The 27779-nt window shown below is 37.0% G+C and overlaps 1 protein-coding gene across 1 annotated transcript in view; it reads left to right on the plus strand.

Annotated features, from left to right (window-relative positions):
- The first annotated feature begins 22754 nt into the window (after window positions 1-22754).
- The window catches only part of LOC149782014 (large subunit GTPase 1 homolog), a 61957-nt gene continuing 56932 nt past the window's right edge, over window positions 22755-27779 (plus strand). The window contains exon 1 of the mRNA XM_089933416.1: window positions 22755-22990. Coding sequence (XP_089789542.1) covers window positions 22901-22990 — 90 coding nt within the window. The 5' untranslated portion in view covers window positions 22755-22900. The remainder of the gene's footprint in view (window positions 22991-27779) is intronic.

The raw sequence follows: 27779 nt of genomic DNA on the forward strand, positions 1-27779 counted from the left end.
CACTGTTTATTGTCAGTTTGTCTGACTGATTGTTTTATGTTTATTCGCTATAATTAGATAACGCAGGATGAATTTTGAAAAGTTTAGATCACAATCGTCTATTAATTCCCACGCAAGAACGCATCCGCGTTTTATGGGTATACATAGTCCGATTCAAAGTACCTTTAGCTAATAAATGAACTTAAGATTCAGCGATTATTCTTGAAATATTTTTTGTCTAATATCACTGTTTTACAAAATGGTTTCCGCCAATCTTATGAAGAAGCTTACGACCCCTCTTAGAATGTAGAGAGGCATTAAATACGAAAATAAATGATTACCTCAGATGCAAGACCGGTATGGAAGGCAACTAAGGTAACAACTATTGTAACGGATTTACCCGCATTGTACTTTTTTCTTCACCTTTTAATACAATAAATACAAACACTGTTGGCACTGCATTTATTAAATACACCTTATGCAATAAACTGGGTGAAAAGTATAACAGTCACACCTTGAATGCGCACTAAGCAAAATTAAGACAAAATAGCAATAAATCGAATAATAAGTAATCATCTTTATTCATGGGAATACGTAATGACTGTGGATTTGTGAACTCTAACTTTCTGACTGACATTCAGATATGTTCTTTACGGTCGATTTTTATTAGTTACTTTCAGTCTGATGTGCTGAATGAACGCCAACTTTCTGTCTCTGTATCACTTGAGTCCTACTCAGTGTATCATTCCTTAATGAATGTGTGGATGGGGGAGGGGAATACTATTAAGACGAATCCCTTTATATGTGTAATATACAATCCTATGCAGAAGACGTTTTCATTACTTCAAATTCTTCCAGATAACGTAAACTGAATTTATTGGAGCTGCAATTGATCAAGGGAGGCAACCGGTAATATGACGGTTTCTAAGACAGAAAAGAGCTGTGTCCCTTGAACTGCGTCTTACACGACTATTACTTGAGGTTTGGTGTGGTGTCTGGAGGAAGATTATGTTTTCATGACGAATGCAGAGAAGTTCATCTGATTCAGAATATAAGAATAAGAAAGTATGATATTTGAACATAAATGTATACATTCAATTACCATGAATACATTTACAGAATTAAACAGCTGTTAATTTTTATGATCTAACGATAGTACAATCTGTATTATTAAAAGCGTCCTGTATGAAAATAAAAATATATTCTTTCAATGACCACATACCATTACTATTAGTAAAAGCGTGATATGTGAAGAGAAAACAGACCCATGCAATCCCCACACATAAATTAATAAGAAAAAGGCTATATATGGTGAGAACATGTTACCAACGGTGATCCAAACGATGTCGTATAACTGCAATGTATTCCGACGTCAAGAACTCATTTATATTTATACAACTGTTAGTTGGAAGCATTTATTCTCACAGAACAGGAACTAAATGTTTTGAATTCATGAAAATAAATCTTTGATGAAATATTGCAGTTAAGAAATTACTAATGTTAGAATAATTCGCCGAATTTAAATTGTACATTTATAGTAGCTTGCTATTAATATCGCGGGTTCTTTGTTATTGCGGCATTCAAGGTACTCAGTAATTTTCTGCATAACGCCACCTATGATGTGCTTATCGTATATAACCTGAGTGACCATGCGTTACTAGTTCTGCATCACCAGTCGTTTTCGGGAAAATGTCGGAAATTCTGGCAAATATACTATTTTAAAAATACATAGATGAATTTCACGTTCTCAAAAGACGGTTGTACCACATGTTCTCAGATAAAATATATATCTTCTTATAATTGACACCACTGAAACGAATCGGTTAACCAGTTTGTTGTCTGGTAATGTCCATCGCTTTTATGCAAGAGTCAGATCATATGATTATCATATTTGTGAAAAAGGAAGATACTGAATCTTTGGTAGCAAATAGGAGTCAAAATATGAAGGATGTTAACATTGTGTTTTGATGGCATTCGCTAATGACGTGTTTTGATTTAAAAACTTTGTTACACACGATTTATTTCTTTTCGTATTGACACCTAATTTTGTTTAAAATGTATGTGGTCGACACCTAATGTCATGATCATGTTGGTGTACCCCTTCTCACCGACACTCCTGGCGCCACCCTAATCCCCCCGTAACAGGTTGTTACATATGCATTGTTTTTATTATTATTATTTTATTATTCCACTGGAAAAACGCACAGAAATAGTTAATTTTATCAACGACGAAAATGTTGACATATTATTATTGACAGAAACATGGCTAAAAACATCAGGCGATGAGCCCAAGTGTGCGGATTTAACACCCACTGGTTACTCCATCAAGTCGTTCCCCCGTAATTCTAGCGGAGGTGGAATTGCTGTCATCACAAAGAACTCCATGATAAAACGTCTGAACTACACCACAACATTCACTTTTGACCACACATCGTTTGAACTAGTCCAAGCCACACTCACACTGGAGCAAAGGTTAGTACATTTTTTCTGCCTATACCGCCCTCCTCCTAGTAGAAAAAAACAATCTGGCCGACTCTCTCTTTTTGGAGCAGTTTCCGAATCTCCTGGACTATGGAAATTCGATAGGTGGCAACCTAATTGTTCTTGGAGATTTCAACTTTCACTTTGACTGTCCCGGGAACTCAAATATATCAAAACTCCTAGATTCCATTAATGTTTTCAACCTCAAACAGCCAGTTAACCAACCCACCCATAAACATGGTCACATTTTAGACTGGATTCTTCATAGACCTGATGATAACATTCTACGGTCCTCCCTGGTATCCCATGAGCTTGCATCAGATCACCTCTGCATTATATGCCATCTTGACGTATCAGTCCATAACCCTCCACCTTTATCTGCTACTAAGAGAAACCTCCGTATGATAAATACAACCAAATTAATGCACGACATCCAAGCTAACCTAACAACTTGCTTACCTCCTACTGCAGAACAACCCGATAACTGTCTGTGTTCATTTCTTGACAAACATACCCCAACTACCAAGTGCAGAGTATCAATTCAAAAGTGTTCTCCATGGTATAGCAGTGTTAGGGACCAGCTTCGCACTGCTAAAAGAGACCGCCGTAAAGCTGAGAGGCTCTGGCTTTCAACCCGACTCACTATTCATAAGCAAATCTATGAAGTCGCTAAGAAGAACGTCACAAATATAGTCCATGCAGCGAAATCAGCCCACTACACTACTAAGATCATGGAAAGTTCCAGTTGCAAAGAGCTCTTCGAGATTACTAACAAGCTAATGTCAAGGAACAAATCAACACCACTTCCAACTACCTTCTCTCCAGTCGGCCTTCCGGACATGTTTGCAAAATTTGTCCGTGACAAAGTACAAACCATTCGAGATAAGTTTGACACCACAATTTCAACTGACTCGTCGTCACCAAACAGTTGGGATACAGAATTTGAGCGGCAACCATTAGCAGCATTTGAACCTGTCTCTATGGATTTCGTACGTACAATCCTGATGAAGAGTGCACCAAAGTCATGTGAACTTCCAACATCACTGCTGCCTGAGTGCTCAGATCCAGTATTGCCTTCACTAACTGATGTTATTAATACCTCTCTCTCATCTGGGGAATTCCCATCATTTTTCAAAACTGCCATTGTAAAGCCTAAGCTGAAGAAACCAACACTAGACCATAACGATTTAAAGAACTACCGCCCAGTTTCTAATCTCCCATTCATATACAAAAAATCTTAGAAAAGGTTGTTCTATCCCAGCTTGTATCTCATCTAAATTCAAACTGTATTTTTAGCAATGTACATCGCCCTGCATATCGCCCTTGCCACAGTACTAAAACTACTCTTTTAAAAGTAGTTAATGACATTCTCTCTGCATTGGATAGCGGAAAGATTATAATCCTCACCCTCCTTGATTTGTCTGCAGCATTTGACACAATAGACCATGATATATTACTTCACCGTCTCTAGCATGTATTTGGCATTCATGATACAGCCTTACTGTGGTTCAAGTCCTACTTGGTCAACAGGGCACAAATTGTATCTGCAAATGGAATACACTCCAACCCAGTTCATCTATGTTGTGGTGTTCCACAGGGGTCTGTTCTTGGAATTGTTCTCTTCATTCTGTACACTCGGTCGCTCTCAAGTGTCATAGATCATCATCCAGTGTCTCATCAATTGTACGCTGATGACACGCAAATATACAAAACTAGCCACCCAACTGAAGCTGATGCTACCATCCAGGGTGTAGAGAGCTCCATTTCTGATGTGAAATCATGGATGACTTGTAACAAGCTGCTGATGAATGATGATACAACTGAGGCCATTCTGATCACAACACAAAGACTTTCTCATTCACATCCTTTACCTAAAGCAATAAATATCAGCAACGCCAACATTAAATTCACACAATCAGTACGAAACCTAGGTGTTACTCAGGACAGTACTCTCACATTGCACCAACATGTCATGAACATATGCAAGGCTGCATATCTTGAGCTGAGACGCATCAGCTCAGTTCGCAAATATCTTTCAGTTGATGCCACTAAAACACTTGTGTGTTCATTAGTACTTTCAAGACTGGACTATTGTAACTCAGTTCTGTCTGGTTCATCTCAACATCTACTCCAGAAACTTCAAAAAGTTCAAAACACAGTTTCTTACATCATACTTAGAGTATCACGATCAGAGTACACCTCCCCGCTGCTCTGTACCCTACACTGCCTATCCATTTGATCCAGAATCAAACACAAAATTTGTTCTCTGCGCTACATTTCACTGTCGGACTCTAGTCCAACATACCTATCTGACCTCACTCATGTGTACACACCAGCAAGATACTTACGCTCCTCTTCTGACAATCATATACTCATTATTCCAAGTATGAAAACAAAGTCATATGGACAGCGTTCTTTTGCATACCAGGGCCCAGCGATGTGGAATGAATTGCCCACTGAACTTAGACACAAAGACACAGTGATCACATTCAAGAGGGCTCTCAAAACTAACTTATTTCTAGCAGACCTAATAATGTTTCCTACCTGAAATATTCTCAGCATGTTTTTTTTAATAATGTTTTTCTAATTTCATGTTGTTTGTTTTTGTAATAATATTATTATGTTTCTTATCTTATAAGTGTTGTCTAAAGTTAGAGCTTCTAAAAATTAGGCGCTATACAAAGCCCTCATTATTATTATTATTATTATTGTTATTCTCTCAGAGAAGTTTCTGTTGTTGTAGGGTACAAGTGTTCCACTCAAGTTGCATCGAATTTTCAAAATGATTTAGAATTTGTGCAGCATCTGTCAAGATCCTATCAATAGGACAAGAAAAAAAAACCCCAAAACAAACAACAACAAAAACACAATCACCGCCCTCCCACCCCCATCCCCCACAAATACCCACAAGAAAAAGAAACAAAACATCACTTTGGTATTAGCGCGATATCAAAGTAGCTCCCATTGCACACCCTGTAATCCACATGGCTTACCAATCGTCAATGATCTAATTTAAACTGAAAATTAAATGGATGCTAATGTAGACCAAAGAACAGCAAACACACGTATTTAATACCTTTATTGCCAGTGTCTTTATTTACTTATTCGCCGATCGTTTACTTTAGGACCCGCGATACCATATCACTCAAGTATATGTACTGAAGTTACAGCCATAAGTATCTTACAGTTTGTTAAGTAGTGAAGTTGTGAATGCCATAAACAATAATTACACAATAAGCTCTAAATAAATGAGAGAAGTAACTGAAATCTAAAATTAATGTCTTGCTACAGTGTCTCTTAAAGCTGACTGATACATGCTGTTGTACATATCGAAAGAATTTGGGTTTCAGACGCTCTTTTTTTTTTCTTCTTTTTCTCGCTGCTTGTGCACCGGCTACCCGTCTTCCGATTTGAACTTTCCCGGGTTTTAAATACCTTATACTTGGCAGCTAGTCGAAAAACATCTGAACGTTGAAAGACCATTGGAAAAGTGCTGATATTGGAGAACTTGCGGAAAAATGTCAACTCGTCCTCTTGAGACTAGAAAACTAAATTAGAAGCATAATTATTTACAACGAAACAAATATAATTGGTGAAATTATCAGCAGGGGAAAATACTTTGTTGAAAATTTGTCCAAACCCATTGCTGAACCGCAACTTGGTAACTGTGTCGCCCACCGTACGGGTTTACTATAGACCTGAGGTCTCACCGGATAGTTTCGTATTTTGACACCTAATTTTTAAGGTAAAAGGCATGAACCTAATTATCACAAGCCTAGCATTTATAAATTCACATAAAAGCTAAATCTATAATGTGGTTTAGATTTACTTTGAGTTAGGCTTGGAAATAGGTTGGCTTGTTGGTGACTGCCTGTCACAGTTAGATGAGCATTGGAGATCAAATGCGTAACTTGGGCTGCAAATGAGCTGCCGAATTGGCTTACTTATTTACGTGTGTCTGCTACAGTTGTTGTTGTTGTTGTTGTGGGGCTTAACGCCATTTTTCAGCACACGATAGGCTATGCATGGCGGCCAGTATTAATGGTGGAGGAAGAACCCGGGAAAGAACCACCGACCCACGAGAAGCTACTGGCAAGCTTTCTCACATACCCACATTGGCTGAATCCGAGACTCGAACCGGCGCAGACAGAGGTGTGTCTGCTACAGAGGCAAATAACTAAAAATCTAGATGGTTGAGGAGTGATGAAAAGTATGCTAATTTGTTATAGTACTAGTGAACTTTATTCATGCATAAGGCACATACTGATTCTTTTAGCTGCCTTGTCACAGAAGAATATTCAAAATAGCTATTTCTTGCCAAAAATGAATGTAAAATTTAGGGGTTGGTGGCAGTGTTGGTTCAGTATAAAAACCACCAGTTGCATCAGGAATTAACCTGATTACTGCAGTCAAAATCTCACATGTATGCTTTCTACAAAAATCATTAGTTTGTTTTTATTTGTATCTTCAGTGTAAAAGTATTCTCATTTTTCTGTAATTAGTCATTGTCGGATGAAAATGCACCAGATAAACTGTCCAGTGAGACCTTAAACTGCGCATGTAATCAGGTCACATGCCTAGCGAGATATAAAGCGGTTACTAGAAGCACCGAGATACACATGTATTTACATGTTCTCTCTGTATCTATCGGTTTCCACACGCAAATAAGTATTTGTTTTTGTTTGAATAATAATATAAAGAAAAATAAAATATGATTTATGTGATTTTGATACGAATTATTTTTTAAAAAATCAGAGTCTGGTTATTTAGAAGCTGATGATTTGTTTTATTGATGTTGGTGTGACTAATATACTAGTCAAAGATTAAATTTTGTCATTGCCATAGTTTGACTAGCCAGAAATCTATTGTTATTTGCAACTTAATTTTAGAACAAAATTAATAGACAAAATTTTCTAATTAGTTTGATGCTTTTGAACTAAAGTTCAAGTCATCGATTTGTCGGTGATGTAAGGTTAGTTGGTGCATGTTTTCTCTTAAACATTGATACCCACGGTTTGGATGACCTTGAATATTCTGGATACAATATATATATATATATATATATATATATATATATATATATATATATATATATATATATATATATATATATATATATATCATCATCATCATCAAAGTTATTTTTCTCTTGCAAACTTAATTTAAAATCTCCGTTAAATACACTTAATGCAGATGGAACCTGGTTGAGAACTTCAACTCTCAGCGAACAAATTAGACTCTTTTCCTCATATTTATGTTTTTTTTAACACACCGTGCAATATTGTTTTTGTAAGTGATTTGATTCTTTTTAAAATTGTTTGCGTTTGTTAAGTTTTGGAAACTTGTGTTGGTGAAATGTTATAGGTGCTATTTAATCAGAATATGGTGCATGTTTCCATATTTGTACATTAAATGGTTTTAAATGTTAATGGCACAGTGACCATTATTAATAAAACATTTAACAAATTTCACCAGTCTTAGTTTTAGTTTGGTTTAAGAACACCAGGACTGACTGCCAACTTTGTAAAAATGTGTACAAGATAATAATAAAGAACACATGACAAACGGAAGGGAACAAAGTAAATGCTATTTTAGAAAATAGATGTAAGAAAGAAGAGCCTGTCAGTGATTGCATAAAACGATACATAAACCAATGATATCAGAGTCATGAACATTACTGGATATCTCTTTTAGAAAAAGTTTGAATTTGACATGCATGAGATCAGAACATCCAAACAAATACTATCCTATAAATGCCTGGTCTTCCAGCAGTTGACTTTCTTTGGTAATGGGGCAGATTTAACAAAGACTAAAATATATCAGTATATAGAGGATCTTAAATGGGTAACGATTTAATATAGAATTTATGAATCGAGTTAAATAATGTCCAACTGTTGTGAGATTTGGCGAGCAAAAGCTGGACATTATTTAACGAGTTTCAAAAATTTAATATTAAATCATTACGCATTTGAGATTCTTTTTATCACAGTTTTATTTCTGTAGAAATTATTTAGATAGAAAGAAGAACGAATAATTTCCTTCATTCTGACAGACGTTGTACCTTCAAGTTGTTATGCGTAAAAAAGGTCCCCCAAAAAAGTTCATATAGTAGAAGTATATAACTATAAATCAAAGAATAAGCATCCATCCAAAATAAACAGAACATTTTACAAAAGACTAAACATTTGTTAACACAAAATGTCCAATGCTTGTGATGTCACGTTGTTTGATACCGTGCACAGTACCGGTTTGAGTTGGCCTACACAACACACTGAAATTCCACATCACAACTAAACATTACATTGTTGCGATATTTTTGTGAAAAGAAGATTACATGATGCAGAAATACTTCTGTTTCCTGCAATGTATTTGTGACTAGATATTCTCATTATTTGATTTGGAATATCAGATTGTACAGCAGACATAAAAAAAATCTCTTTTTGAGTCGGACTTGTATCACATATTTACCGTGTAAGTGGTTGGATATTAACTTCCGTCAGTTGGGGTGATCGGTTTATGCCTACATTCTTCTGTGAACAAAGGTGAGTTTATTTACTTCAGTAAGTTCACATTTAAACCAAGCTTGTATATAGGGTGGATTCCAATGCTACAGATATACTGCTCATTCATTCCCACCCCACCCTCGTTTTCATCTAAGCAATACCGGTAGTTGTACTTGCTATTGTTCTTGTCTTGGGGGTTTTGCCATTTTTCATGTTATATGTTGTACATGACATAACAAACCCTTGTGGGGGTAAATTGGCAATATTGAAAGAGGTGAGGCCATTTTCCCCAATTATCTTTTACGAGTCGATTAAGCAAATGGTGGCCAAAAATGTTTAATGAAAACAAAAATTCCAGAAGGCGAGGTTTAAAAAAGTTTTTCCGCAATCACAGCCAATCAGTAAAGAGAATGCTGCACAAAAATTTCATGGGCTAATTTGGAGCAATCAGAATCACATAAAGTGATTTATTATATGCTCATTTTTTTTCTTTTTCCGTTAACATTACAGTGTCAGAATCATTCGTATTTTACGATATTGTGCTAGCATGAAACATCATATTGAACTCACGTGTGCCCAAGAGTGTAATTAGGAACCAATTTCTAAATAAATCATGTACACTCTGGTAGTAGACGCTTTACGTTTTGGTTGATAAAATTTGTTTCTGAATGAACTAAACAAGATGTTTTGTGGACTGCCACATACTAGCTGCTTTGGCACATTCCGTATTAACTTTTTTGATACAATGTTTCAACGCCAGAAAATATGCAAGTGATAAGGCATAAACTGACATCTTTTTAACCCAAGCTTTACGTTCTTCTCATTGGGGAGTGGGTGAAGGGGTCAACAAGGATGCTGAAATCTTACTAGGAATGGTTGCTGCTGATGGTGTTTGAAAGATTTCTCGTACCTCTTCTTCCTCTGGCATTCATGGGGTTGCGTCTTTCTTGACCTGGGGTGGGTGGGTGATAAACGTTTCATCAGGGTCTTAAAATCTTTCAGAGTTGGCAGAGCTGATTTGTTTAAAGCTTTCTGGTGAAATAGTTGCCACAGTTAATCGTACCTTTGCGATTTGTACATTTCTGACAAATTGCTGTGATCCATCAACGATTACAATTTATGTTGTAACTGGGACATCTCAGTCAAATGAGGATTGGGAGGCAAATGCGGGGTCCGTTCTTCCTAACGATTGTATTTCATCCATCGTTTGTAAGGCACTGAAGCCAGTTATCATTCTTCCATTGTATTTCAATACTCACGTCTGAGATCTTTTAACTCCAGTGGTCCCTTTTATCTTCTTGTCCCTTTTATCTTGGAGCTATGGCGGGTAAAACACTTCCCAGCAGTCCCAACGTATGTCCTACTATTGCTTTGGTAAGAAGTCTTAACAAGGGTAAAAATCCTCCATATTGGACTAACATCTTTTTCTTTTGTCAGTGGGTATTTTCCTTGGAACCATTTGGCAAAGAACGTGACGATGTTTGGCTATGCATTTTTTCTGGTGTTTAGGCAAAAGTAACGTGCCTTTTAAGACGTTCAAACAACATTCGCACACGGCATCCATGACATCTTTGGAGGCTCTTTGAATGATTAGTTTTCGCAGGGGTGGAGAGGCTTTGGACAGGATGGACTAAATATCACAATGTTTGGCTAAACGAGGAGGAAGTTCTTTCCTTTTCTTTCCTTTAGGAGTAGAAGAGGAATGTCTTCTGGGGGGTGTGACATCTTTATTTGTTTGTTCCGGGACACACTCTAAAACTACACTGAAGTCGACGACTTGGCACACGCCCTTTTATCTTTTTTTTTTTTTTGACTATCGCTTTGTCAAAAAAGTGACGATATGTTTCTCAAAATCACCAAAGAATCCTCCCCTTCGGTTGCTCCTCTTTTTCTTTGGACGACTGTGTCTTTTCTGGGGGTGATATCTATGCATGGCTAAGCAATTTTTCGGATGACGAGACTGTCCTTTTCTTTTTCCTTTTCCTTTTTGGACAGGAGAACGACGATGGTGACGGTGTGCACTTCTTTGATGGCGAAGGTGTCACCGATGGAGCAGAAGTTTCTGGGGACACGGGTTTCCATTATTTCATCAAATGAGGAAGAACGGGTGTCAAATTGCGTTTGGTTGGAATTACTAGCAATGGAGAAGTGGAAGAGCCCGAGGCTACTGGAAACGCCGCCACCGTCACTGCAGGTCGTAGTTTGCGAATATAAGGTTGCGTCATGGCCGAAGTGTCTCTCTTGTGGATAGAAACTGTTTTCTGTGGACTTTTCTTTTTCTGGGGCTGTGACCTGGTCTTAGCACTGTTGCTCTTTTTGGGTTCGTTTGGATTTTTGGAGAGTGCTTTTTTCTTGGGGAGGACTTTGGGGGCATTATGATCCCAATTTAAGAGGAAGCGAATGATGACAGCTCCTAGAGAACCGCTACCTCCAGGTTTCAAAATGATTTGCGTGTTGGTTTGAGTGTCGATGCGGGGATCAGCCAGTTGCGTCAAGGCTACTTTGTTTCTGTCAAAAAAGCGTTTGGTTTAATGAGGGATGTGAATGATGCCTTTCAGTAATTGACGTGCTTTCACCGTAAACCATCGTAAGACATCTCTGAGGCTAGCTTCTAAGACACGAACATGTATTTTTTTATTTTTTTCGCGACTGATGCCGTACAAGGCATGAATAAATTTGACGGGAAGATGAGACTGAATGGACGTCACGTTGACGCTGTATGAGACAGTCACAAAGTGTCTGAGTTTTTTTTTAGATTTTGTTGTTGTTGTTGTTAAGTTGACGACGGGGACGTGTACACGACAGGCCCTCCGTCTATTAACCATGCGTCCTCAGATGTTGTTGGTAACAGGTTGGTGTGACAAAAGTGCCAAGGCTAGCAGGGCAGTGCACTCGATCTTGTCCTTCGTCCAGACAGGGTTGAGAGGCCAAACATCCTGAGCATTTCGATCCACAATGCGTGTGTTGCTCTCGATTATTATAGCCATAGTCATATTTCTCACAATAATAACCGTATCCTGGAATGCAGAGATACTGCTAATGGCAGCGAAATGTTCATCGTGATGATAGACATGAATGCATTTTCCATCCTTAAAATGTTTGCCTCGAAACAACAGAGGTCCGCACACTTCTTGAGGATGCACTTTTAACGTGTAGGTTGGAGCCAAGACATCTTGCAATTTTTGCATTTCAGGAATGACACAGGGTGTCTTTGGATACCCCCACTTGCTGTAACAGGAGTTCTGCATATCTTCGTTGTTTGGCTCGGTCCTATTGTCGAATGTTCTCCCAGTCTCTTTTCGATTCTACCGTGTTGTTCTTGGAAGGCATACGTTCGTCCCACCACGATGGCACGGGCTTAATACACCTTGTCTTGAGGGTTATTAATTCGGACGAGAATCTTTTTGGTGCTACGAAGGTCGTCTACCAATAACACCTTTTTGCGTCCTGCCTCTTGGGGAAGAGACACCTAGGTCATGAACAGTGTCGTTTTTCCATCGGTGATATGAAACTTTTCCGTCTCTCGAATGTGGTAGTACTTTTCAGGGTTTACTGGTGGACTTTGGTTGGGTGTAGACTCTCTGGGTCTGTATTCTGACACACTTATGTCATCTTCAAAATCACTGGCATGAATTTAAGCCAAGACTTCGGCTACTGTGCGAGGCGATAAATCACGTTTCTGTCTCTTCCTTTCTTCTCCTTTCTCCACCAAATGGTGCGATTGTTTCATCTTGACTGCAAAAAGTCAAATGATTCCATTTTAAACGCCATGGTTCTCTATGTCGATGTCAAACCAGTGTATTCCCTATATAAAGGGTAAGTGTCTTCCCTTCCAGTATTCATTTCACTTTCAAACCAATCAGAACGGTGGAACTTCTGATCAGAGCTTTGTGAGGTGTCATACGAAAGTTTTCTTCAGACAAGCCGACGACCTTTCCCCGTCCCATTTGAGATGAAAGTCAAGATACTTGCTATACCTCTAAGAAGAAAGGGCATTGAGCTACAGATTGTCCAGTCCGTCAAAAAAGCAAGACAGGTATCAGCAGAGACAAAAGTCAAGATACATGTTATCACTGTCAAGAGAACTGACATTGGTTTTCAGAATGCCCTAAAAATCAACAGGAGCACGATTAAGAAAGGGGTTCCGAACAGGAAGAAGAATCCACTCCGAAAAGGAAGAACCCAGACACGTCGAGACAGAAGAGAAGACGATGAGAAAGGGGGAAATAAGAGGAGGAAAAACCTGTGACAGTGAAGAAATTCAAAGCAAAAACAAAACAGAGAGTGAACAAAGACACATAAGAATTCTATGAATTTTTTAAAGTGTTGTGTTGGGAAATGGATTGTAAAATTTGTACCAGAATAGACCAGACAGAAAATTTAAGTGTCTCTTGGTTTTAATATTTTAGAACATGGATCTACACTCACGTACTCACGCGCGTACATCATGGGCAAAGCAGGGATTTTTTGTTTTAAGTGATTTTGGCAAAATGAATGCTATCTCTTTTCGAGAGAAGTGGGTGGCACTGAAAAGGACCGTTGGGTATTTGCTTGTTTAAAACAACAACAACTCAGGAACGGGACGTAATCAGCGTTAACTGTTTTAAGCCTTTGTCACGGCCAGGGCCTACTTCTGGACCTGCTCCTGTCAATGATTTGGTAGAAATCACTTGGGGTGGTATCGCAATCGTAGTAACAGGGTTGGGTTGTTTGGTTCGAGAAGGTCTTTTTCTCTTGAGTCGTATTAAAGAAGTCTGATATATTTGTTTCGGACTCCTTAAATCTGCCAAAATATCTAAGAGTACTGTCACCGTTTGACTTTCACTGTACTCCTTCTCTCTTAGAACTTGTTTCTTCTCTGCTGATTCTTCTTCATGTAGTTTCCTTCTTGCCTCTTCATCTTCTTGCTGTTGAAGGAGAAAAGTTTTTCTGCTTCTTTCTGGTGTTGTAAAAATTTCTCCAATTCTTCTTTTTGTCTCCATTTAAAATCCTAGACGTCTGGTAATGAAGGAGAAGGTGGCGAAGGTACTGCTAGCGGAACAAATTCTTGCGAAAAAGAAAGAAAATCGACTAAATCGCAATTAAAATCGGTCTCTTCTGGAAGTAGGATTGTTGACTTTGGTAGCTGCTGTTATACCATCACTTCTCGTCTCCACAACCGGTGCACCCCAGTACAGCGTCTTCTTAGTTTCCGTAATGTTTGAAAACTTTCTCGCAACGGTTCACTGTGTACAGACGCTAGCGTAACTATATAGGGAATGTGACGTCACAGTCAGCTCTCTTCGGATTGGAAGAAGACTCCGCACTGTGACTGAATTTTGTAACGCGTGTTGGGATTGGTGAAAAAACTCAATCCGTTTCGATCCGCTCTTCCACTATAAATAACCCCATTCACTTCATTCCCTTCTCCAGTTCTCGTCACAAGATTTGGACTAATGTTGAATCATCTACTCTCGTATCGTCGATGCTGTTCCGTACGGACTTACCCATGTATGTAAAATCATCATGGACAATCAATCCTGATCACCGATACGGGCGTTTGGAAAAGAATATATGTGGAGAGACAAGGCTTTCTGAAGAGAGTCATCATCTACGGTCCAGAAATCAGAAGAAGTTTGAGAAAGAGAAGACCTATGCGATGTCCTCAAAGTTAACGGAATGTTATTGACAAAAGACCAAAGTCCCTTTTCAGGGCCACTCATATGCCTCGAAAAGATATTTATTCTCTTTGCCATATATGTGTTTGATGTTTATCGGTCTGCGTCTGTATGTTGCACGTGTTATATATGTCTATGTCCCGCTAAGCGTTCTAGATTTCTTTCCGCTGTTTGGTCCGATTGAGGTCAGCCCTTTGCAACATTGTTGCCAATCTCCAGTACCGTGACGTCCCCCGTCCCATTTATATTGACCCTAAACAGTCCCAATCCATTGTCTATACATTCCCTATGTTGAAATCCCATTGACCCCAAACGTTCTCAGAGTGTTTTAAAAAGTCGTGACCCTAAACGTTCCCACGACAGAGATTTCCATAGACCCTACGGTATCCCCTATTACTACTCTACACCCTCTTTATTTAGGCGCAAATCTACCAATTTCTTTGCAAAATGGCGGGCTGGCTCTCTGATGCCGGTGATTTCCCTGAGTCGGGAAGTGTTACCTATCTCTACCAGGTTTGGAGGAGGGTTTCTTGTCACAAAAGCAGTGCCTGTTTTCTGCCAAATAACAATTCATCTGATCAAAAGGCTCAACATTCTCATGACCACATTTCCAAACTTATTTGGTTTGCTTGACGGAAAAACACTTACAAAAGATCAGAACTTACGAGTAAATCAATGAATTCGTTAAATATTGATCTGATATTGAATTGTTACAAATACTGAAAGAAATAGCTGAAATGAACTCTGTAGAACACACCACCGTTATACCTGGAACAGACTGGAAACATGTCTACCAAACTTCGTTCTACACGGATTCAAAATTTTAGGCGAATCGTTACTAAACTCACTTGAGGATGTCGAAATTGTCTATGCTGAATTGTAATAGGCTATGCTTCAGATTGCTAGAATCAATTCCATGAACAAAGTCTTATTAACATCAATTCCATGAACAAAGTCTTATTAACATCAATTCCATGAACAAAGTCTTATTAACATCAATTCCATGAATAAAGTCTTATTAACTTCAATTCCATGAACAAAGTCTTATTAACATCAATTCCATGAACAAAGTCTTATTAACATCAATTCCATGAACAAAGTCTTATTAAAACCAATTCCATGAACAAAGTCTTAATAGAATCAATTCCATGAACAAAGTCTTAATACAATCAATTCCATGAACAAAGTCATTAAAACCAGTTCCATGAACAAAGTCTTATTAAAACCAATTCCATGAATAAAGTCTTAATAGAATCAATTCCATGAACAAAGTCTTAATAGAATCAATTCCATGAACAAAGTCTTAATACAATCAATTCCATAAACAAAGGCATTAAAATCAATTCCATGAACAAAGTCTTATTAAAGTCAGATTTCCACTGTCATACGTGAAGATCTGACAGTCCGCTCCGGTGGTCCAAGTGTTACAGAATCCGCCTCGGATGCAGAAAGTTGCGAGTTCGAACCCCGTCAAACCAAATATGTATGAAAATGGTACTAGCAGCTGCCTCGCGTGGCGCTCAGCATTAAGAGGTTAGTCTTAGGACTTGTCGTCCTGATGACAGGATAATGTGACTGGGTTTGACAGACCGGCCTGGTGTCGTGATAATGTGAATGGGATGACATGATGCCCCAGTACTAGACATCACATACAGACACACAAGATCTGAATAGGATTGTTTAGAGAGTCATGTTCTGGTGACCTATGTTGCACACATAATCGCTAATTTTATCAACCAATCAGACGAAGTCTTATCTTCGTGTTTGGGAGACTCAGCAGTGTGGCTGAAGAGCATATACGATTTCATTCACTTTCAGAGTTTTGAAAGATGCATTTCCATTGGCTAATTCAAATATAAACAGAACATGACTTCTAAGTGGTCGCTGTCAGATCTTCAAGTAGGAGAATTATGGAGAACTCGCTCTGGGAGAACTCATCCCAGGTGTCAGGAGAAGTCGTCCCATGGTGGTCGGAGAAGTCGCCCCAAGGATCATGTATACTAATTCTGAGATGTCGCCACATGGTTGTTAAGGCTCTATGTATTGTTTATTTTTTCTTTCTCCAACGTAATAACTTATTAAATCATTAAAACGTTTCAACTTTTCCATTTGATGAACTCCGCTTCTGTACTTATTGAAAAAGAAATGTTATCTGTCCTTTTGCTCTGCTCTTCAAATCATTAGATGCATTTTATTTGGAAAAAGCGAGCGGGTGTAAGCATGATGTGACATCTGCTGTTTTATATATGAAAGAGTTCGAACCTAATAACCAAAGTCATCCTGAGATGACTTTATGGCATGGACCTCTATAACCCGAAATCAACTGAATTGGTACTGATCGTTAATAAGCCAAAGGGTTATAGTATCATTTCTCAAACTGAACGATTTAATCTGATTTTTCATTGAGATTTGATAACCATGGACGAATGATACTTGAACTCGATAAAAAGGATCATTGACGCCTACTCAGGAAATGCGGTCGCTACTGAGTTCAACATCATGGCTAATGCGCAGAATTCAGACGGTTTCTGAAAGCTCCCATGTACTACGCCCATCATTTCGTTTATTTCTTCTTTTTGTCAGTATTCGTAATTTTATTATTTCTCAATAAAACAAACTATTTAAAGTTGAACGAGAAGTTTAAAAAATATAACGGGATTTTGTTTCCTTCAGTGCATATTTGAACTGCTCGACGTACTTTGGACATAATGAGAAGATCATCTTTAAAAACAAATTTAAATGTCACATTTAAATCCTGGACTAAACTGAATATTATTTCACAATGTCCGAATCAGCTTGGAAGTTTGGAGAATCAGCCAGAAATCTGGGCCGAATCAGTCAGTAATTTGTACCGAATCAGCCTGGTCCTAGTTTGAGAGTAATTACCACATTAATGAATAATGTTACCTTAATAGATGTATCAGTCAAGAAAGTGAACAGTAACATTTGTTTTAAATTTTTTGTCGTGGTGTTCCGCTGTGTGTAGCTATAAGAAATCTAACGAGTTTATATGACCACACAGACTTTCAGTTATATGTGATTTATTTTTCTAATATCAACATTGCACAAACAAGATGAATGCATGATGGGAAGGAAGGGTTTATTATACAAGTGGAAAACAGTCTTGAACGTAAGTGTGGAAGAAAAATGCATACTCGTCCGATGCAGTTACATACAAAATCAAAGGTGCATAATAAGTTGATGTTGGAAACATTGAATAAAAAAGCATAAACATGTCTTTGATGTTATTTCATTTGGTAGATAATTTCTTACTTTTCAAAGATGGAGAAGAAGAAAAAAAGAGTTTAAAAAAATTGAGGATTTTTCCAGTACCCATGTTAATATAATTTTACAGTATAAATATCAGAGTTTAGCAACAATATAAAGTAAGGATTTCAAAACAAATACTTTTTGCTACCAATATTGAAACAGTTTTGCCGTATAAATGTCAGCGGTGAGCACTGATGGAAAACAATGGCAATATTTCCCATATTATTCAGTACCTAGCGTAGGATCGTATAAAAGAACGGAGAACAAAAAATGTATTCGGATACACGCTGAACATATTCAATCAAGGAAAATGTATTCAACGATCTATTTGACAATCTCAACCCTCTACAAAAACGAATGTGACAACTTAACAGTACGTTTGATAAAGTAATTACATTTATTTGAACATCAATGAATTTAAATAAGTTGCGTACGGCACTTACATAGATTTTGTCAAAATGGGTTCAGAACAAAAGTGTTTATGTCCGAGTTAAAAACAATGACGACTCGGGCTTTTTGTATTTTTAAACAAGTGTTTCTGTTGTTTTAGTAGATGTCCGATGAAAAGTAGGATCTCAGCAAATTTGACAATGATTTTGATATCACAGCATATATCTATGAACTTACCGATATTTGCCAAATGACCAAAACGAAATATACACTTTGCTACGATGAAATTTGCACCATTACGCTGGAATGACAAACATAAAAAAAATAGAATTAGGATACAGGTGCAGCATATAATATATGCACTGCGACTTAGTTTTTCGTTTTTGAACATATCCCACAAGTGAAATATTCTTCCTTGTTTTTCTTTTGTTTCCGGGTCTGACTTCGTTTCAGTTTCCCTTCCGAAACCATTTGGAGTTGCATAATTATAGAGTTTGCTTCCTTATACAGGAGAGTCAATACCAATAATAAGATACATCATTTGTGTATTCATGTGGCGACAGCTTTGTTGCTAACAGTATTGTTCTAAGGTACACATTTCTATCTTTTAAATTATTTATTTATTTCAAAGATAAATATTAAATAGGTTTTCTGGATGACAAATGTTGGGGTGACTTCTCCAACCATTTGGGGCGACTTCTCCAGATACGTTGGGGCGAGTTCTCCTAGGGCGAGCTCCGAATGGGGCGAGTTCTCCATATAGCCAAGTAGGACAGTGGAGATCTGATTTTAATCAAAGTGCCCATGAAAAAAGTATCATAGAATTAGCGAACGAACCGTTTAATATAATAAATCATTTGAGAAATAAAACAAAAAAGAAAACAATATCGCAATAGACATGCAATGATACCTAAAACGAACAGATCAATGTTAGTGAATGTATTCATATATGATTGGTTATTAATTTGTCTTTTTCCTTACATGATATGAGCAAACAATCCATACGTTTGTAACGATCTTGGTCCATTTAATAAATAGAGTATTCGCTGCACTTTTTCTTTCCTTGTCTGTTTCCCTATGGTATTGTCCATATTGGTACCCGATAAATTATACTTTTTAGAGCGTTCATTTTTTTTTTAAATTCACTAAGATTCTTCAGTTAAATGTATCACGTATTTTTGCGAAATACGAAATATTACACTTTCTGGCGCAGTTATGTGTTTGTAGCAATTTGAGTTTACGTTTATATCTGCGGAGCGACGATTCGGATCAACTATGATAAAAAGTCAAATTACAGTTAACAGTTAATATCCCCGGTATACAGAGAACTCGCCCCATGGAGAACTCGCCCTTGGAGAACTCGCCCCAACGCATCTGGAGAAGTAGCCCCATAGTGGTTGAAGAAGTCGCCCTATTCGTCTGGAGAAGTCGTCCCAAAGCCCAGATAACCTTTTTATAACAGAATTAAAACATCTTTTACGTGATTCATATTAGATTTTTATTTATACGCGTTCACAAAAGAGTTATTAACTGATAATCATAAAAAGCAATATCATAGTAATATGTTTAAGACGAAATGAATAATTTATATAATCTAACGAATGACGACAGTATAGTGATTAAAAAGGATGATAAGTCAAACACTATTATTATTATGATTCAAGAAGATTATGTTAAAGAAGTTGAACGTCAATAAAATGATGAAAACTACTACAAACATATTGTCGAAGATCCGTCAATAGAAATTAAATAAAAAATTTCAACATGCATTAATGAGATGGCTATAAAAAAAAATCCGTATATGAGGAATTTGATACTTTCCCTCTTAACATGCGTACACCTCAATTCTACATGTTACCCAAAACTCATAATTAAATCATACATTAAAGATACAACAATTTTCATTAAAAAGTTGAAGTCTATTCCACAGCTATCGGTTAATTTCAATCCTGATTTTATTAGATGTAACATCACTATATACCAACTTTCAGCATGCAGATGGTATTGAAGCGTGTAAATATTTTCTTGATAACAATCCTAATAATAGCACACTATCTTGTGAAGATATTCGTATAAACTTATCTTGGAAAATAAAAAAAATTCAATTTAATAATACTAATTACATACAAATTATGGGTACGTCAATGGGCATTCATATGGCTCCTTCATACTCTTTTCATTCATGGGTAAATTTGAAAAGGGTTTTCTTAAAAACGAAAGTTTAATCCATCTCTTTGGTTCAGATTTTTCGATGACATATTTATATCTCGAAACAGTCAACCGATGAAATGAACCTTTTTATTGATCGCCTAAATCATTTTCACCCGACGATTAAATTTACTTATGCTGCATCTAGTACGCATGTTTCATTTTTAGATGTAAATGTGATATTAAATATTGATAACACTATCTCTACAAATATTCATATCAAGGAAACTAATATCCACAAATGTGTGGAATATTATTCATGTCATCCCATGTCATGTAAAAACGGTATACCATATAGCCAGTCGAAAATATACCGACGCATTATTTCAGATGATTGTCAATTACAAAATTCGTTGAATAAATTACAAACATATTTACAAAATAGAAATTATCCCACACATATAATTGATTCTGCGCTGAACAAAGCCCGTATTATTACTCAACATCGGGTTTTAAACACAGCAGAATGTAAAATAGAGATGTAATTCCTTTCACGATACAATCGAATCCTTCATTATCTAATCTATGTCGTATAATTAATAAATGTTATAGTCTCATAAATTTATCAAATAAAACCAGCATAAAAGCACTTTACAAAAATAATTCAATTATAGCTTTGCAAGATCTTTTTTTATTAGTACTAACCTGACAGAAAAGAAAAGAAAAAACATTTTCGTCATCTAAATGTAACATACACCGGTGCTCTCGATGTGCAAACATAAGAGAAACTACTAATATGGATAATCATCGCTTTCATATATAAAATTATAGAGATCGACAGTTTTCATCTAATATTTCAACACAGTTTAACACCAATAATCACTCTCTAAGCGAATTGTCTTTCATGCCATTATATATAGTGCATGGTGACATTACTACACTAAAAAAAGAAACTTTTTGGATTCATAAGTTAGATACGTTGTATCATATTGTCCTTAATACCAATGCACTATATAAAATTGTATAATTTTCTTTTTAAATTTATAAATTGTATATCCATTATAACAATATAATTATATGTATGACTGTCTGTCTCTTTTATTTTATTATTTTACTGTTACGCAATGACGTAATTGTTGTTTTAAAATAAAAGACGTTATCCGTTTCTTTTAAAACATTTCGTGCCTGAAGAAGCACAAATTAAATGCGAAATTATTTGCACAATAATTTCCACCCCACACAGGTCTTTCTCCATTTTCCCGCATAGGTTTTATCTCCAGCCATCAAAGAGCAGACCGTTCATTGTAACAGTTGATTTAAATATTTTCAATGGAATTTAATCTTGGCCTCTTAGTTTAGTAATATCTAATTTATATCGGTGAGTATTCTTTTTACTATAAACAAACCGGAGATAGAAATACTGAAATGGTTTCACTAAAATACGTCTTGATTATCTGATGGATTATGTCAGTCTGTTCACTTACATCAGCACCCCGCCCAATTATTCAGGTTTTACAATTTTGAGAAAGCCCTAATCAACTTTTGTTAATAACTGCACCCGTTAAATTACATTACAGACATACTACAATTACAGGGTGCAATATACTACATCAAAAAGGTGCACATGTCCACAATAATTAGCACAATGCCGTTGTTTTTCTTTCGACGCGGAGAAAAGAAGACAATTACGTGGTAAAATTGAGTACATCAAAGAGGCACGTATGTTCACAAGAATCAGCAACGGGCAGAGCCAATTCAGTCAATTTCGGGTTATAGAAGTCATTGTCATAAAGTCATCTCAGGATGACTTAGGTTTTTAGGTTGGAACAATTTTATATATAAAACTGCAGACATCACGTCATGCTTACATCGGCCCTCTCTTCTTTTTCCAAATAAAATGCATCTAATGAGTTGAAGAGGAGAACGAAAGGGACAGATACGACTTATTTTTCGTTAAGTACAGAAGCGGAGTTGATCAAATGAAAAACTTGAAAAAAATTCACATTTTATAGATTTAATAAGTTATTAAGTTGAAGAAAAACAACAATAAATAAAGCCTTAACAACCATGTGGCAACATCTCAGAAATAATATAGGCCTATATTATACTTGGGGCGACTTCTCCAGGCGAAGTGGGGCGACTTCTCTAGAGGAATTGGGGCGAATTCTCTGACCACCATGGGGCGACTTCTCCTGACACCTGGGATGAGTTCTCCATGGGGCGAGTTCTCTGTTATTCAATACCCCCCGCCAACTCGTATTCCCTCATGCCACTCTTCTTGAAACAAACAGACAATACGGATGTAATATAACTGGCTTAAAAATACCTTATCACCGACATGAACGTAATAATATGGCAGCGCCCATGTGCGTTAGTTGTGAAACATAACAGACTTTCGTTTCTAAAATCACTCAGACAACTACTCGAGCAAGATATTTTATTATAGCAAGCTGACTAAGAGACAAGAGCGAAATGGGCAAGAAGAATGCCCCACAGAATCTTGGGAAAAGTATAATTAGAGACCGATTCAGTAAGAAAAACAAAATTCAGGGCGAATCTTTTGTAAGTACTGTAGACTAATTCACAAGTAAATCACCATAAACCATAGTGTAACATTTATAGGTAAAATTTTAGCAGGCAAGTAATTAATATTTTAAATTACTCTTAATCTGAATACAAAATACGCAATAGTGGAATTGTCATTCTAAAACCATGTCACCGAAGTCTGATGTTTTATCAAAAAAGTACGATCATATCTCTGAAAACACGAAATCACCTTATCGGTACCACAGGTGCTCGACGCGAGCTTGATGTTAAAAAAAACAAACAACAATCATCTAAAGGAAAAAATCATACAGAGTGACAACAATACCTTAGATTACCCACACGACCCGTTTTGACATAGGACCCTCTCTATCATAATATATAAGAGAGAAGGTACGGAACTTCCAAATACTTTGCTCCACCCATGACCCTCGATTTCCTTCTGCTATTTCCGTCTTTAAAGGCACACGACCATACTATATAATTGTTTTACTCCTGAGATATTTTTCTATCCATCAAGCCATCATTAACTTTGCAGCTGGTTGGAATACGATGGAAGCTGGGAATGCTGAAATCAGATTAGGTTGAAGAAAGTTTCTTTGACAAAAAGAATAAAAAATTCACTAATAATTAGACAGCTTCATTTCATTCAACATATTGATCATCCTTTTACCAGTTTCAGCATTCCCGGCTTCCCTTGCATTCTAGCCAACTGGAATGGAGATCGACGGAACATGAAAACATCCATTTCCTTGTGTGAGAATTTGAATTTATTTGAAAAAAGATATCAGAGTAAGTAAAGTCTGCCTAAATCAACATGACTGTAATTTGTGGAAAAGCTACAATATGTGCTGCCAAGTGTGTGAAATATTCGTGACGATTTGGTTGCTCGTTCTGATGTCACTTAACACAGGAACATTACTCTATACAATGCCTTTATTTAGGCTTTAAAGCGTTGCATCAAAACAAGATATTCTGTGATACATATTACATTTTAGGACTAACAGTAGACTAGTCCTACAGTGTAAGACATCGACCCTGATATTTATGTTTTCGGGGTTACGGTCTTACTGCCAAAATAATAGTGATGTGTAGTGTGTTCCGAGGTCAGCTAATGGAACAAGAAGTCAGATTTTTAGGAATATCTCACACACTTGGCAGCCCATATTGATGCTCTTCTAAAGTCATACTGCTTTAGCCAGTCTTTACTTACTAGGATGGGGGGCCCTGAGTGGCCGAGTGGTCTAAAGTACTCTCAGTTACGGATCACTGCCATCTCACCTCTGTCTGCGTGGGTTCGAGTCTCGGATTCGGCCAAAGTAGGTATGTGAGAAAGCTTGCCAGTAGCTTCTCTTGGGTTGGTGGTTCTTTCTGGTGTCTTCCCGGGTTCTTCTTCCACATTAATACTGGCCGCCATGTAAGGCCTATCGTGTGCTGAAAAATGGCGTTAAACCACACAGCACCAGCTTACTCTGATGTCTTTTTTTTTCTTCAAATAAATTCAGATTCTTACAGAAGCAAATGAACTGTTAACTTGTCTGATTTTTTCCCTAAGCATTTAATACACTTAGAAATATATAGTTGGTAGACTTATGAGTGTCAGATATCAATGCCATGCCAACACGTAAACACATCCACACTGATGTTAAATAAAGGCACAAATTTTCTGTCTGTAAAATCCATTGGATGGCGACCTATATGCTTAAATTCAGTTGATGCAGTCTTTGCTGCGTTAAATAATTCATTAGGGGGTTTGAAGGTAATGCAAATGCCATTTAGTGTTCATCTTTGCACTCAATAGAGACTGGATGGTAATGTTGTTCAAACTTCACTGCTGGATTCTCTTTGCAAAACCTTGTCAGAACTGAGTTATTCTTGATGACCATAATGTGAGTATTGTCAAACCTGATGGAACCTGACCATGAGGTTTTCTTGTCTCTCTGGAAAAATGAATACGGTGTTTATATCACATTTGGGATTGACCATTTCACTGTGGGGGTGGGTAGAGGAGGGGATGTAAAATTTTCAAGTTTAATTGGGGCTTTACAGCTAATACAGTAGTAATAATTGCCTCTGTCCAGTTCGGGTGTTAACAATTTATTAACACAAATCAATGTTTTCTGCATTTGCTGTAGAATAGATTTTACTGCTATCCAAACTTTCCTGCTTAATCCTTTTCTTAATGATGTTTTTCATAACAAACATAATGTTAGCATTGTCAGAACTGTATATAATGCAGTTTGACTTTGAGATATGCATGTCTCTTATATATATATATATATATATATATATATATATATATATATATATATATATATATATATATATATATATATATCACATTTAGGACTGACCATTGCACTGGACTGTGACGGGAAGAATGTAATATTTTTAAGTTTAATGTGGGCCTTACAGGTAATACAGCAGTAATAAATTTCTCTGTTCATTATGGGTGTTAAAACTTTATCAACACAAATCAACTGTGCAAACACGGGCTTGTGCCTATTGCAGTCTATTTCATGGCTAAGATAATCTTGAAAGCATGGGATTATTATATCAGCTGTATGCCTGTGCGCTAGGTTTAGCTGAGCTTTGTTAATTGCCTCATTATATCAGCTGTATGCCATGGGGATAGGTTTAGCTGAGCTTTGTTAATTGCCTCATTATATCAGCTGTATGCCATGGGGATAGGTTTAGCTGAGCTTTGTTAATTGCCTCATTATATCAGCTGTATGCCATGGGGATAGGTTTAGCTGAACTTTGTTAATTGCCTCATTATATCAGCTGTATGCCAGTGGGATAGGTTTAGCTGAGCTTTGTTAATTGTCTTATTATATTTGCTGTATGCCAGTGGGATAGGTTTAGCTGAGCTTTGTAATCGTCTTATTATATTAGCTGTATGCCAGTGGGATAGGTTTAGCTGAGCTTTGTAATTGTCTTATTATATTAGCTGTATGCCAGGGGGATAGGTTTAGCTGCGTTTTGTAATGGTCTTATTATATTAGCTGTATGCCAGTGGGATAGGTTTAGCTGAGCTTTGTAATTGTCTTATTATATTAGCTGTATGCCTGTGGGATAGGTTTAGCTGAGCTTTGTAATTGTCTTATTATATTAGCTGTATGCCATGGGGATAGGTTTAGCTGCACTTTGTAATTGTCTCATTATATTAGCTGGATGCCTGTTGGATAGGTTCAGCTGAGCTTTGTTAATTGCCTCATTATATCAGCTGTATGCCAGTGGGATAGGTTTAGCCGAGCTTTGTTAATTGCCTCATTATATCAGCTGTATGCCAGTGGGATAGGTTTAGGTGAGCTTTGTAATTGTCTTATTATATTAGCTGTATGCCAATGGAATAGGTTTAGCTGAGCTTTGTAATTGTCTTATTATATTAGCTGTATGCCAGGGGGATAGGTTTAGCTGAGCTTTGTAATTGTCTTATTATATTAGCTGTATGCCATGGGGATAGATTTAGCTGAACTTTGTAATTGTCTTATTATATCAGCTGTATGCCAGTGGGATAAGTTTAGCTGCGCTTTGTAATTGTCTTATTATATTAGCTGTATGCCTGTGGGATAGGTTTAGCTGAGCTTTGTAATTGTCTTATTATATTAGCTGTATGCCATGGGGATAGGTTTTGCTGAGCTTTGTAATTGTCTTATTATATTAGCTGTATGCCAGTGGGATAGGTTTAGCTGAGCTTTGTTAATTGCCTCATTATATCAGCTGTATGCCAGTGTGATAGGTTTAGCTGAGCTTTGTTAATTGCCTCATTATATCAGCTGTATGCCAGTGGGATAGGTTTAGCTGAGCTTTGTTAATTGCCTCGTTATAGCAGCTGTATGCCAGGGGGATAGGTTTAGCTGAGCTTTGTTAATTGCCTCATTATATCAGCTGTATGCCATGGGGATAGGTTTAGCTGAGCTTTGTTAATTGCCTCATTATATCAGCTGTATGCCATGGGGATAGGTTTAGCTGAACTTTGTTAATTGCCTCATTATATCAGCTGTATGCCAGTGGGATAGGTTTAGCTGAGCTTTGTTAATTGTCTTATTATATTAGCTGTATGCCAGTGGAATAGGTTTAGCTGAGCTTTGTAATCGTCTTATTATATTAGCTGTATGCCAGGGGGATAGGTTTAGCTGAGCTTTGTAATTGTCTTATTATATTAGCTGTATGCCAGGGGGATAGGTTTAGCTGCGTTTTGTAATGGTCTTATTATATTAGCTGTATGCCAGTGGGATAGGTTTAGCTGAGGTTTGTAATTGTCTTATTATATTAGCTGTATGCCTGTGGGATAGGTTTAGCTGAGCTTTGTAATTGTCTTATTATATTAGCTGTATGCCATGGGGATAGGTTTAACTGCACTTTGTAATTGTATCATTATATTAGCTGTGTTCCAGGGGATAGGTTTAGCTGAGCTTTGTAATTGTCTTATTATATTAGCTGGATGCCTGTGGGATAGGTTCAGCTGAGCTTTGTTAATTGCCTCATTATATCAGCTGTATACCAGTGGGATAGGTTTAGCCAAGCTTTGTTAATTGCCTCATTATATCAGCTGTATGCCAGTGGGATAGGTTTAGGTGAGCTTTGTAATTGTCTTATTATATTAGCTGTATGCCAATGGAATAGGTTTAGCTGAGCTTTGTAATTGTCTTATTATATTAGCTGTATGCCAGGGGGATAGGTTTAGCTGAGCTTTGTAATTGTCTTATTATATTAGCTGTATGCCATGGGGATAGGTTTAGATGAGCTTTGTAATTGTCTTATTATATCAGCTGTATGCCAGTGGGATAAGTTTAGCTGCGCT

The sequence above is a fragment of the Sinohyriopsis cumingii genome, chromosome 15 (assembly GCF_028554795.1).
Source record: "Sinohyriopsis cumingii isolate HCF-2022 chromosome 15, ASM2855479v2, whole genome shotgun sequence".
Classification (NCBI taxonomy): Eukaryota; Metazoa; Mollusca; class Bivalvia; order Unionida; family Unionidae; genus Sinohyriopsis; species Sinohyriopsis cumingii.